Genomic DNA, 12,756 nt, shown 5'->3' on the forward strand with positions numbered 1-12,756 from the left:
GATTAGATGATGTTCTGCTAATCCTCCGTCCCTCCCTGTTGTTCTGGTTGGGACGGCACCCGTTTGACGGGTAGGCTCGGAGCTCTTCCGGGACCCTAGAGTCGCCCCTCTCCACAAGTTGCCCCCCAAGACTGCATAGGTGATTTAAGTTAGACAGCCCGCCTTAGACTGACTGTCCTGCCGCTGTTTGAAGTATTGCTTGAAGCTGAATGTTATGATACTCCCTCGGCGTTCCGGCCACCGGTAGTGCGCCTCAGTAGGATGTTGCTTCGGTCTTACAGCATGACTCCTACTGGTATTTCTCCTTTTGCGTGATCTCGTTTCTCACTCAGCACAATCTATCTCTCTTCTAATCCTTCCTTGGGCACCGCCGCTACCCGGAGCAGGCACGGTCCCGTTACGTTCGTTCAAGTTGCCAAGCCTCTGTCAGGATCCCACCCCTGAGAGAGACCCTACTGTATCTTCCCCCACAACCCCCTCTGCCACAAGGTGTTGCCTGGTTCCAACCCAGTCAGCTTTCTGATCTAACTTCCTGCCTGACCCCCAGTTTACCCACTATGGTGGGGAGTGGCCTAGTGAATAGAACCCTTAGCTCCCCCCGGAGGCCCGACTGTGAAATGTATTGGTGTCTGTGATACCTGATCAGATGAACTCCTTCAGTGCCATCAGACGCACCATAGCTCCCCTTAGTGGCGGAGCCATAGTACTGCAACGACCAGGACTCTGGGGCGCTGCAAGAGCATTTTTGAAGAGTTTTGTGTTAGACGCTTTTTGAAGTGGACCCACTAAAAAAAATAGTTACAAATCTACGTGTACACATACCTCAATATTTATTAATATGTCCTCTTGCTGCCAGGCTCTATGTGATTAACAGACTGAAAGTTATCCTGAGAAAAGTGGACCTGTTACCAGCATAGAATAAATATCGCTTTCATTACTTATTAATAATAAAATACTCATGTCCGACTATGTGTTATATTTATAGATATTCCCAAAGTGTCAGAAGGAAAAGCACCCAAAGGTGTAACCCCGACAGGGGACACGCTCGGTTCTCAGGATCTGTATAATGTGACTATTCAGCTACCGGGAGGAGACAGTATTGAAATACAGGTGAGAGACATTTTTATGAGTATTGAGATCTAAAATATCTGTGTAGATTTGTGTCCATTTTTATCTTCTGACATTTCAAAGAAAACATGACGTAAGACATTTTTGATAGTAAAGGGTGCGGACTCAGCACTGCTGAGACTCGGTTTGATCAAAGCTTGGATTTTTGTTGCCTACAAGCTATACCTTCACTGACGCGGTGAAATATTAAGAAAGTGGAGGCCAATGCACCCAACTGTATGACAACTCCTTCATGTGCCCCCAATTTCATACAGAGACTATAGATAGAGGGGCTTTTTTATGTCTAATCCATATCAAATTGTGAAATTCTCCATCAGATTCCATAGGGTCATCACAACTGGTGGAAATCAGATCGATTATCTTCATGCATGGCAAAGCAAGTACTTGACATTATGACAATTAAATCCGGGCTGTCTGACCGCTAACTACACATTACATATAACACTTCTCATTATTGGAGGCACTCGTGTGAACACAATACACTTTTACAAAAATCTCTCAGACCTGTCACCTTTAAGTCTCTCTACGCAGCCCGAATCCTGGCCTGATCTGGACGGAGTGGCGTCTTCTCTTTTCTTCCACTCCAGCAAAATATAAGACGCCAACATGGAATGTTCATGCCACTCCCGCAGCCGCTCTGCTACACTTTGTACATAGAAAACCTGGTTTGATTGTTACAATTATAGGCAATTTAGTTTTTCAGTACTTCAGTTTATGATCATATCATTACCTTCCATTGTACAATGTAAATGAATACTACGTATCTTTTACATTGATCATACTAGTAGAAAATGGGTTGTTGTACTTTCCAGGCTCCCTCAACTCAATGAATGGAAACTGGAGTGTTTGTCCATAATAATTAAACAAGATACATCTATCTATACACATTACATGGACAAAAGTATTAGCCCTTAATTATTGAATTCCAGTTTTTCATTCAGTCTGATTGCCATGGGTGTATAAAACTAAGGTATGTATGTCAAGAGAACCTGCCGGACTGCATTGTGCCCACTGTAAAGTTTGGTGGAGAACGGATGATGTTATTATAGGGATGTTTTTCAGGAATTGTCCTCGGTCACTTAGTTCTAGTAAAGGGAAATCGTAATGCTTCATCATAGCTAGACATTTTGGAGAATGTGTTCTTCCAACTTTGTGAGAGCAGTGTGAGGTGGGCTCTTTTCTGTTCCATCAAGACTGTGCACCAGGACACAACGAAAGTCCATAAAGGTCTAGTAGGGTGAATGTGAATGTGCCATGGGAGAACTTGATTGACCCGTACAGAGGCCTGACCGCAACCCAAATGAACACCTTTTGAGATGAACAAAAACAGTGTCTGACACAACATCAGTGCCTCACCTCAAAGATGTTTTTCTTGATAAATGGGCAAAAAATCCCACAACCTTTCCAAACGCTATCATTTCTGAGCTCATTGGTATGTAGAAAGGAATTGTATGTCGTACTTTATGTGCACAGGTATCATCAAAAGAACTGGTGCAGGAGATTATCCAGGTATTGATGGAGCATGAAGATTCTTGCCATAGAACTTGCTTTTCACTGCAATTTGATGGGAATGTTCTGGACAACTTTTCAGAGCTTAAGTCTGTTGAGGGACTGAAAGAAGGTTCTGTTTTAAAAGTGGTGGAAGGTAAGTGTATATGTGTGTGTAATAAATATATATTATTATATACACATGGAGCAGAGGATCTCATGGCATTAATTATAATACTTCAAATGGTTTCTTTCTTAGAACCATATACCATCAGAGAGGCACGAATTCACATACGCCATTTCAGGGACTTGTTGAAAAGCTTGGAATTATCTGATGCCTACAATGGAATAGACTGCAGCTCACTGTCCTTCCTCAGCAACATTTCAGAAGGTGACGTTGGAGGTACCAAAAATAGATTTTAAGATTTTTTAATAAAATTTTCATGTTTCACCCTGAATTTATCTATTTCCAAAAAAATCTGTTTTCCCTCATTTAGATTCCTCCAGTTCTGAAAACAATGGAAAGAAAAAGAAGCGTTCAACTGCAGAACAGGGGCTGGAAGCCATAGACTGTTCTCCACCAGAATATATTCTTCCAGGAAGTATAGAGCGTCCTTTACAAGCTCTTCAACCAATCAGTTTTGACATCAAGGTAACTTCTTTACTACTGTTCTGGGGCTTTCCACTGTCAGTGAGGCATGTACCCACCCCACTGATTGTTGTCACAATTTGGGGCCTCCTGCCAGAGATGCTTCTTAACATCACTTTTCGTCATAATTAATTTTGCCATATATGAAAGGGAAGTTCACATTAGTCATTTGTGGCATATCAAAAGAATATTATAAAATGTTTAAGTGCTCGGATATCTATGATCCTAAGATCTGGTGGGGTGCCTGGTCACCCATTGCCGACATAAATGTTGCCCTTCATCAAGCTTTTCATGAGATAAACACTAGTTTCGATGGGAGTTAGAGAAACAGCTATCTTGATCCAAGTGTCATAAATGTCTGTTTTAAGGAGATCCCATTTCCTTTTTTATGACTTTCCTTCATGTGATACTGTCTTTACAACAGACTCCACAATGTCTGAAATCATTGATTATGAGCGGCTGGAATCCTCCTCCAGGCAATCGGAAAATGCATGGCGATCTCTTGTATTTAACTGTTGTGACAATGGAAGACCACCACATTAATATCACTTCTTCCAACAGGGGTTTCTACATCAACCAGTAAGTACTATGAGGAAAGTTTTCAATGGTCAGTCATACTTAAGGTGTCTGAGACTACCTTGGAACCTCAAAATCGTGCTTCCGGTTCAGCAAAACGTTCAGTGTTTCTGCTCAGAACATGTGAAAAATTGTGCTAGGCTTTATAATGAAGCAAAGGTTATGTTAGGGGGTTACAATAAGGGGTTAAATAGAAGTCGCAAAATATAACTTTTAGAATTGGAACACTTGAGTTCAGGCTGTGGGCTACACATTCATATTAATGGTTAAGGGGTGAACATTTCTGACAGGTTCTCTTTAAATAAAAACATCAATAATTTAGCATTTCTTCTAAGGTCAACAGCAGAAGTATTTAATCCGAAACCCGCATCACCGAGCCACTTGAGCCACAGTATTGTTGAATTGCTGAGCCAGGTTAGCCCGGCTTTCAAGAAAAACTTTTCCAATCTACAAAAGAAAAGGTAAGTGTCTACAACATGGCCGTCCTGATCCCACAAATATACAAAGACCAGCACTGTAGAAACAATCTACATACTTGTTGTCAGACACATCCAGCTGTAGAGTTAGCTGGTAATTTCTTGGTTTGTTTTTTTTTTTCAGTTGAAGTGCTCTTATGGAGTATTGCTTAGACTATTTAGCATCTTGACTATACTTGCAGGACACCAATATAAGACATATTTTTATTCTTCCCCCAATTTTTAGGGTTCAACGTCATCCATTAGAGAGAATTGCAACTCCTTATCAGATTTACAGCTGGATTGCCCCAAGCAGCAATCATATCATAGACTGTGTACGGGCAGAGGATGCGTACAATTCACGTCTGGGGTATGAGGAGCACATTCCCGGCCAGGTACGACCAAAAATTCATGACCAGTCTGGCATGTCAACAGTGTGTAATTATCTCCAGGGTCCCACTTTTCAGCTACATGCAAATGTGACATTATCCTCAATCACAAAGTTATATAATAACAATCTGGATAGATTGATAAATGAATAAGATGCTCCCTTTGTCTGTACATAGTGATTCAAGTATATGGTGCCGAGTACTGCTCATATAAGAGGGTGGCGGCCCACTCTTGCACTTGCACAGGGGTCCAGCGGAGGATTTTCCTTTTCTCCTGTGGGCCAATCCAAGCCTGCATGTCAACACATATACCTTTATGACTTTGTTTATTCTGCTGATTCTGTGCTTGGTCCAGACATATTTTCATTAGAGTTCTTGGTTTATGGATCTTTTGTGAATTTGCAAGAAACTGGCCTGAAAGAGTGACTATCTTCTTAAAGAGAACCTGTCACCCCATTTTAGGCCTATAAGCTAAGGCCACCGCCATCAGGGACTTATCTACAACATTCTGTAATGCTGTAGATAAGCCCCCGATGTAACCTGAAAGATAAAAAAAACAAGTTAGATTATACTCACCCACGGGCGGTCCCGGTGCGGTCCGGTCCGATGTGCGTCGCGGTCCGGGTCCTCCCATCTTCATACGATGACGTCCTCTTCTTTGCTTCCTGTCACAGCTCCTGCGCAGGCGTACTTTGTCTGCCCTGTTGAGGGCAGAGCAAAGTACTGTAGTGCGCAGGCGCCGGGAAAGGTCAGAGAGGCCCAGCATCTGCGCACTGCAGTACTTTACGCTGATGGCGGTGGCCTTAGCTTATAGGCGTAAAATGGGGTGACAGATTCCCTTTAATTATATACTGTATGTATTTATACATCCACAGCGCAAATCCTAGCGGATTTAATGCAGGAGGGGCTCTTTTGTATCCTCTTCCACAGTGCATTTGTTGCGCATTTGCGGTATGGAACAGTCTCCGCTTGCGCTTTATCATGTAAGCGCGTCGTACTTATGAGTGTGAACCTTGTCTGCGCTTCATTAGGGAGCGCTCCGTACCGGTGGCATCATGGGAGCTCCGTATGCGTTCCATGACTGGAACGCATTGTAATAATAGCCGCGACCACGAACCGGAAGTGACACGCCCAAAATGGCGTGGGCACTTCCGGTTTCGCCGGCAAGCTGGGATCTGAGCGATACATGAGCCCTGAGGGACGCTGGGGGTAAGAAGCTTGCGTTCCACTGGAGGAACGCAGCGTGGTGTCAGGTTAGTAGGGGTGGCGATAAATTACATCACATGCCAGGGGGAGGAGTTCCCTGTCAAAAAGGTTTATATGGAGATAGTGGGTGCCATATACTGAGGACTCCCACACAGTGACACACGGGTACACAGGATCGCTCACTCCTGGGATTATTTGGCCACTGCTAATACCCAATACTTTTGGACATTTGAGTTGAGATATAGGCCGTTTGGCCGGTGAAAACTCCTCTGATGAATCTCCGGGATTGGAGAGGAAACGCGTAGGGAGGCGTCTGTATTTTTTGTTCCTGTTGGGGGAGTCCATAGTAGGGCTCACTTGGATCCTGTCCTTGTGAGGACAGGAGTTACTGCTGGGGCACAACAGGGGTTTAGGGAAAAGGTCCCCATATCCTCTACCCCACCCTGCTACCGTGGACCCTCCCTGGACCCTACATAACCAGTGTGGGGACCCTTTCGTCCATAATTGGTGAGATCAAACCAGTTTTTATTAGAGCACAGTTTTCGTCATGAGCACTTGTTTTGGTATTGTATGTGTTTAGTTTGTCCATTTTAAATTCAACTAGTAAAGGTTACGTTTTAATAATTGGGAAAAACTCTTCTAGCTGCTATTTACTGTTTACCCTGACAGTTTGGTTATCCTAAGCTGAGGCTGATTATCACATGAAAAGGAGACACCAATGTTCCTAGTTCTGAAATAGGAGATGACGGTTGGTCCTTATAAAGTTTTTTGGAGACCTGTAACTGTCATTTCATTACTTACAGTAGAAGATCTGTGTCTACATCTAGCTTCTCTCTTCCTCTCCCCTTCTCTCACCTATAGGGTTTTAAAAGCACCAACTGTCGGCTCCGATCTCAGAAATGGGATAATCTTTTTTTTCACTGAATACAGATCTTAGAGATTGTACCTGTAAGGGGGTGTGCAGGCAGCTGGTTTGAGCCCTGCATTCCTGTGCATGCCTACCTAATGAAACTGGGTACTTTTTGTGTTTGCTGTGTGCCCTGTGTAGTTTATGATAGCTGACACTGTTTAATATGATAATGGCTGACATTGTTCTGATATCTGTGTGTTAGGGACAGGAATAGGGACAGTCAGTGGCAGTGGTAGGTCAGCACTGGTAAGGGTTATGGCAGTGTAGTTACAGGTTAGTGTTAAGGGGGGCGCTGTAGAGTAGGAGATTAGATTGTGTTGAGAACTGGTTTCAGTCAGAGTAGTGACAGTTGAGAAAGGGGGCGGAGCAAGTGTAGTGGCAGGGAGAGTGCCTTCCTGAGGTAATTTTCAGGTAGAGGGAGGAGATAGAGCAGAGTAAGAGGAATTGTTCTAGAAGGAGTCGTGACAGAAAGCTGAAGAGCGCAACAGTGTAGAGTTAAGAGAGCGAGGCAGCCTGGAAGAATCGGGCTAGTCTGTGGGTTACCTCCCGTGACGTCCGGGACTTACGGTCCGAACAGGAATTGCAGAGGCAACCTGAATTTTCACCCAAGATGGGGAAAGTGGACGGGAAGCACTCAGTATCAGCTAGCTGCATGGTTCAGGAAGCTGCGGGCCTGGGAGCCACGGTGCAGGAAGAAAAGCTGAGGGAGCAGTCCAGGGAAAACGCAGGAGATGGATTACTCATGTATTGGGAAAATGGATGGACTGTAACTGTTATGAAGATGCACGAGTTAAGTAAAGTTTTATTGAAAATGAACTCGGACTTTGAGAACATTTGTGTGTGTCTGCGACGGATTGGAGCCCTGTATGCTGTGAAGGATTCTGACCCACAGGTTGGTGAAACACGTGACACACAGCACACCACATAATGGACATGATATTTCTGTAGCGGAGCGTCGGGGTGTGATGAGGAAGCAGCAGCAATCCCTCGGTACGGCTACCACCCTGGCCCCCGTTCCAAAGTGGCGTAGTCGGCAGGATCCAGATGCCTTGTATTTGGAAAATGGAGAAACCCCTGAAACGGCAAAGATGGCGGCTGTTAAAGACTTTAAAATGGCGGATGATGGTGCAGAAGCAGGAGATAGCTCCATCCATCGTGGGCGTTTTAAACTGAAAATGGTGCGAACATCTGTCGGGCAGAGACTGTGGCCTGAGGCCAGGGTAGATCCCCCTGTGAGCGGTGCCCGCCTGCGGTGGGCGCAGCGAAAGAAAAAGAAACCTCATCCCCAGCAGCAGATTCCTGGAGAAAGGGAGGATGATCCATCAGCAGCAGCTCTGGAGTCACCGATGACCGCTGGAGCACGGGCATGGAGCCCTTTAGATGATATACGGGACTGGAGGGGAAGTGGAGCAGAGGCTAGTGGATGCTCCTCCGGTATCCCCTTTGATGATAAGTGGGGACAGTGACTAACTGTACCCAGGATCAGAAAGTTGTGCTAGTTGCACCAGATGTGAAAAAGTAGGACTGTTCTGTGTCCCTGAAGGCAAGAGCCCTGTAATGCTGTGAGGGACTGTTCTGCGTCCCGTGGGCAGGAGCCCAGAAGACAGTGCGGTGAGAATGGCTGCTGTTAAAGAATTGTTTTGAACTGTTTTCCCCCCTCCAAGTTTTGTTGCGCCTGTTGCGCCCCTTCTGCTGGATTGCTGGACACAGAACTTATGAAGAGACGGTGCCCTATGGACTGCTGGTGTTCTGTGTGTGGCTGCTCTGGGGACTGTAATGAGATCTGTGTAATGTCCTTGTTTAACCTGAATTTTGTTTGCAGTAGATAAACTGAGCAGCACACATGTTTTAAAGGGACAGTGGTCTGGAAATAGGAGGGAGGGGGAGGAAACATATAAAGGATGACCTGATGAGTGAGCCGGGTCAGAAGAGAATGGACTGCATGCTCCTGAATGGTTGGAGCTGTAGTAATTTGGCCATGTGGGCCATGAAGAAGAGTGTGGACATTCATGTCAGTTTAGGACTGGTCAGTGGACCTGGAGAGGCCTATGGAGAACTGTCTGTCTGTCCGGGACTCAGGAAGAGGAGACCGGGGTCAAATGGATCTATATTGGTGTCTGGACAACCTGAGGGTCGAGCTTGGTTATGCCAGGATTGTGCCCACGTGATGGTGAGCTGGGGAGAACTGTTGGCCAAAGTTGGGCCATACTGTTAAAAGAACTGAACTGTTTGCTCCGGGGTCCCAAGTAAGTGGGATCGGTGCCAGTCCTGACCTGAAACGGGTCAAACGTGGTTGCCTGGAGCAAAGTTCTTTTATTGTAACGTATAATAGTTGTTAAAGTTATTGATGTTTTAAAAAGATGCCATTACATTACATTGTACTTATTGTGATGTGTATATCCTACCGGTACCATATGGTCGGGGACGACCATGATTTTAGGAGGGAGGTATGTAAGGGGGTGTGCAGGCAGCTGGTTTGAGCCCTGCATTCCTGTGCATGCCTACCTAATGAAACTGGGTACTTTTTGTGTTTGCTGTGTTCCCTGTGTAGTTTATGATATTTGACACTGTTTAATATGATAATGGCTGACATTGTTCTGATATCTGTGTGTTAGGGACAGGAATAGGGACAGTCAGTGGCAGTGGTAGGTCAGCATTGGTAAGGGTTATGGCATTGTAGTTACAGGTTAGTGTTAAGGGGGGCACTGTAGAGTAGGAGATTAGATTGTGTTGAGAACTAGTTTCAGTCAGAGTAGTGACAGTTGAGAAAGGGGGCGGAGCAAGTGTAGTGGCAGGGAGAGTGCCTTTCTGAGGTAATTTTCAGTTAGTGGGAGGAGCTAAAGCTGTGTGAGAGGAATTGTTCTAGAAGGAGTCGTGACAGAAAGCTGAAGAGCGCAACAGTGTAGAGTTAAGGCTAGGTTCAGATTGCGTTAGTGCAATCCGTTTAGCGCGAGCGCTAGCGGATTGCGCTAACGCAATGTCTTTTTCGGGGCCGCGTTCAGGGGTCGCGTTAACGTCCCCGTTCTCGCAGATCCCCGATCTGCGAGAGCGGGGAACGGACCTCTGGCGCGCCGCGGACGCTGCAAGCAGCGTCCGAGGCACGCTACAAAAGACCGGCACATCGCTAGCGCGTGCCGAAAATGACACGCGCTAGCAATGCGCTCTAACATTGCCGGCAATGGGAGCGCTAACGGACGCGGTGCACGGCGTTAATTTCGCCGTGCAACGCTGTCCGTTAGCGCTATCCCATTAACGCAATGGGAACCTAGCCTTAGAGAGCGAGGCAGCCTGGAAGAATCGGGCTAGTCTGTGGGTTACCTCCCGTGACGTCCGGGACTTACGGTCCGAACAGGAATTGCAGAGGCAACCTGAATTTTCACCCAAGATGGGGAAAGTGGACGGGAAGCACTCAGTATCAGCTAGCTGCATGGTTCAGGAAGCTGCGGGCCTGGGAGCCACGGTGCAGGAAGAAAAGCTGAGGGAGCAGTCCAGGGAAAACGCAGGAGATGGATTACTCATAGTCCAGGGAAAACGCAGGAGATGGATTACTCATGTATTGGGAAAATGGATGGACTGTAACTGTTATGAAGATGCACGAGTTAAGTAAAGTTTTATTGAAAATGAACTCGGACTTTGAGAACATTTGTGTGTGTCTGCGACGGATTGGAGCCCTGTATGCTGTGAAGGATTCTGACTAGTGTTGAGCGATACCGTCCGATACTTGAAAGTATCGGTATCGGAAAGTATCGGCCGATACCGGCAAAGTATCGGATCCAATCCGATACCGATACCCGATACCAATACAAGTCAATGGGACTCATGTATCGGACGGTATTCCTGATGGTTCCCAGGGTCTGAAGGAGAGGAAACTCTCCTTCAGGCCCTGGGAACCATATTAATGTGTAAAAGAAAGAATTAAAATAAAAAATATTGCTATACTCACCTCTCCGACGCAGCCTGCACCTTACCGAGGGAAGCGGCAGCGTTCTTTGTTTAAAATTCGCGCTTTTCTTTCCTTTACTGAAGTCCCGGCTTGTGATTGGTCGCGTGCCGACCATGTGGCCGGGACGCAACCAATCACAGCAAGCCGTGACGTAATTTCAGGTCCTTCAGGATTTTAAAATTACGTCCCGGCTTTGTGATTGGTTGCGTCGCAGTCACATGGGAGACGCAACCAATCACAAGCCGTGACGTCACGGGAGGCTGGACACGCGCGCATTTTAAAATGGGCGCGTGTCCAGCCTCCCGTGACGTCCCGGCTTGTGATTGGTTGCGTCGCGATCAACCAATCACAAGCCGGGAGGCTGGACACGCGCGCATTTTAAAATTTTAAAATGCGCGCGTGTCCAGCCTCCCGGCTTGTGATTGGTTGACCGCGCCGCAACCAATCACAAGCCGGGACGTCACGGGAGGCTGGACACGCGCCCATTTTAAAATGCGCGCGTGTCCAGCCTCCCGGCTTGTGATTGGTTGACCGCGCCCATTTTTACCCCTTCACGACCTTTGACGCAGCGTATGCGTCATGGAGGGATCGCGTCCCTGCAGATCGGGTGAAGGGGTTAACTCCCATTTTACCCGATCTGCAGAGACAGGGGGAGTGGTGCTTCAGCCCAGGGGGGGTGGCTTCACCCCCCCGTGGCTACGATCGCTCTGATTGGCTGTTGAAAGTGAAACTGCCAATCAGAGCGATTTGTGTCATGATCTCTGCAGGCAGAGATCATAGCAAGCCTATAGAGGGACAAGCTCTCGGAAGATGGAACTATACTGACCATGAACTAAGCCTGCCGCGCAACTAGAAATAGCCAGGTAGCATTTCCTATTTATCGCTAGATGCCCAGCTCTGGCCTAAGACCTAAATAGCTAGCAGAGGGAAATATAAGACCTGGCTCACCTCTAGAGAAATATTCCAAAGAAGACAGTAGCCCCCCACATATAATGACGGTGAGTTCAGATGAAACAACAAACGCAGCAGGAAAATAGTCTTAGCAAATTTGAGGTCCGCTTACTAGATAGCAGAAGACAGATAGTATACTTTCATGGTCAGCAGAAAAACACTAACAAAACACCATCCAGAGATTACCTTAAACTCTGGCATTAACTCATAACGCCAGAGTAGCAATCCCTGATCAACGAGAGCTTTCCAGACACAGTAACAAAACTTCAGCTGTGAACTGGAACAAATAGGCAAAACAAAACATGGACAAAAGTCCAACTTATCTAGTAGTAGTCTAGAAGCAGGAACAAGCACTGAGAGGCATCAGATAACATTGTTGACCGGCAAGAAACCACCAGAGAAATGAGCTTAAATAGCGACACCCACTACTGATGGAACCAGGTGAAACAGGAAAGAGGATGACAAGTCCAATTCCACAAGCGGCCACCGGGGGAGCCCAGAATCCAAATTCACAACAGTACCCCCCCCTCAAGGAGGGGGCACCGAACCCTCACCAGATCCACCAGGGCGACCAGGATGAGCCCTATGGAAGGCACGAACAAGATCAGAAGCATGAACATCAGATGCATTGACCCAAGAATTATCCTCCTGGCCGTAACCCTTCCAGTTGACCAGATACTGGAGTCTCCGTCTGGAAACACGAGAGTCCAAAATTTTCTCCACAACGTACTCCAACTCACCCTCAACCAACACCGGAGCAGGAGGCTCAACTGAAGGTACCACAGGTACCTCATACCTGCGCAATAACGACCGATGAAAAACGTTATGAATGGAAAAGGACGCAGGGAGGTCCAAACGGAAAGAAACAGGATTAAGAATCTCCAATATTCTATAAGGGCCGATGAACCGAGGTTTAAACTTAGGAGAAGAGACCCTCATAGGGACAAAACGAGAAGACAACCACACCAAATCTCCAACACAAAGCCGAGAACCAACACGACGATGACGGTTGGCAAAACGCTGAGTCTTCTCCTGGGACAACTTCAAATTGTCCATAACCT

General features: G+C 46.4%; 1 protein-coding gene across 1 annotated transcript in view; it reads left to right on the forward strand.

Moving 5' to 3' along the window:
• Positions 1 to 12,756, forward strand: part of LOC143815776 (clustered mitochondria protein homolog) — a 73,127-nt gene that overhangs the window by 5,221 nt on the left and 55,150 nt on the right. Inside the window, exons 2-8 of the mRNA XM_077295377.1 lie at positions 986 to 1,110; positions 2,602 to 2,773; positions 2,876 to 3,019; positions 3,114 to 3,268; positions 3,690 to 3,844; positions 4,177 to 4,302; positions 4,544 to 4,691. Coding sequence (XP_077151492.1) covers positions 986 to 1,110; positions 2,602 to 2,773; positions 2,876 to 3,019; positions 3,114 to 3,268; positions 3,690 to 3,844; positions 4,177 to 4,302; positions 4,544 to 4,691 — 1,025 coding nt within the window. The remainder of the gene's footprint in view (positions 1 to 985; positions 1,111 to 2,601; positions 2,774 to 2,875; positions 3,020 to 3,113; positions 3,269 to 3,689; positions 3,845 to 4,176; positions 4,303 to 4,543; positions 4,692 to 12,756) is intronic.

This window comes from Ranitomeya variabilis, chromosome 1, assembly GCF_051348905.1.
Source record: "Ranitomeya variabilis isolate aRanVar5 chromosome 1, aRanVar5.hap1, whole genome shotgun sequence".
Lineage (NCBI taxonomy): Eukaryota > Metazoa > Chordata > Amphibia > Anura > Dendrobatidae > Ranitomeya > Ranitomeya variabilis.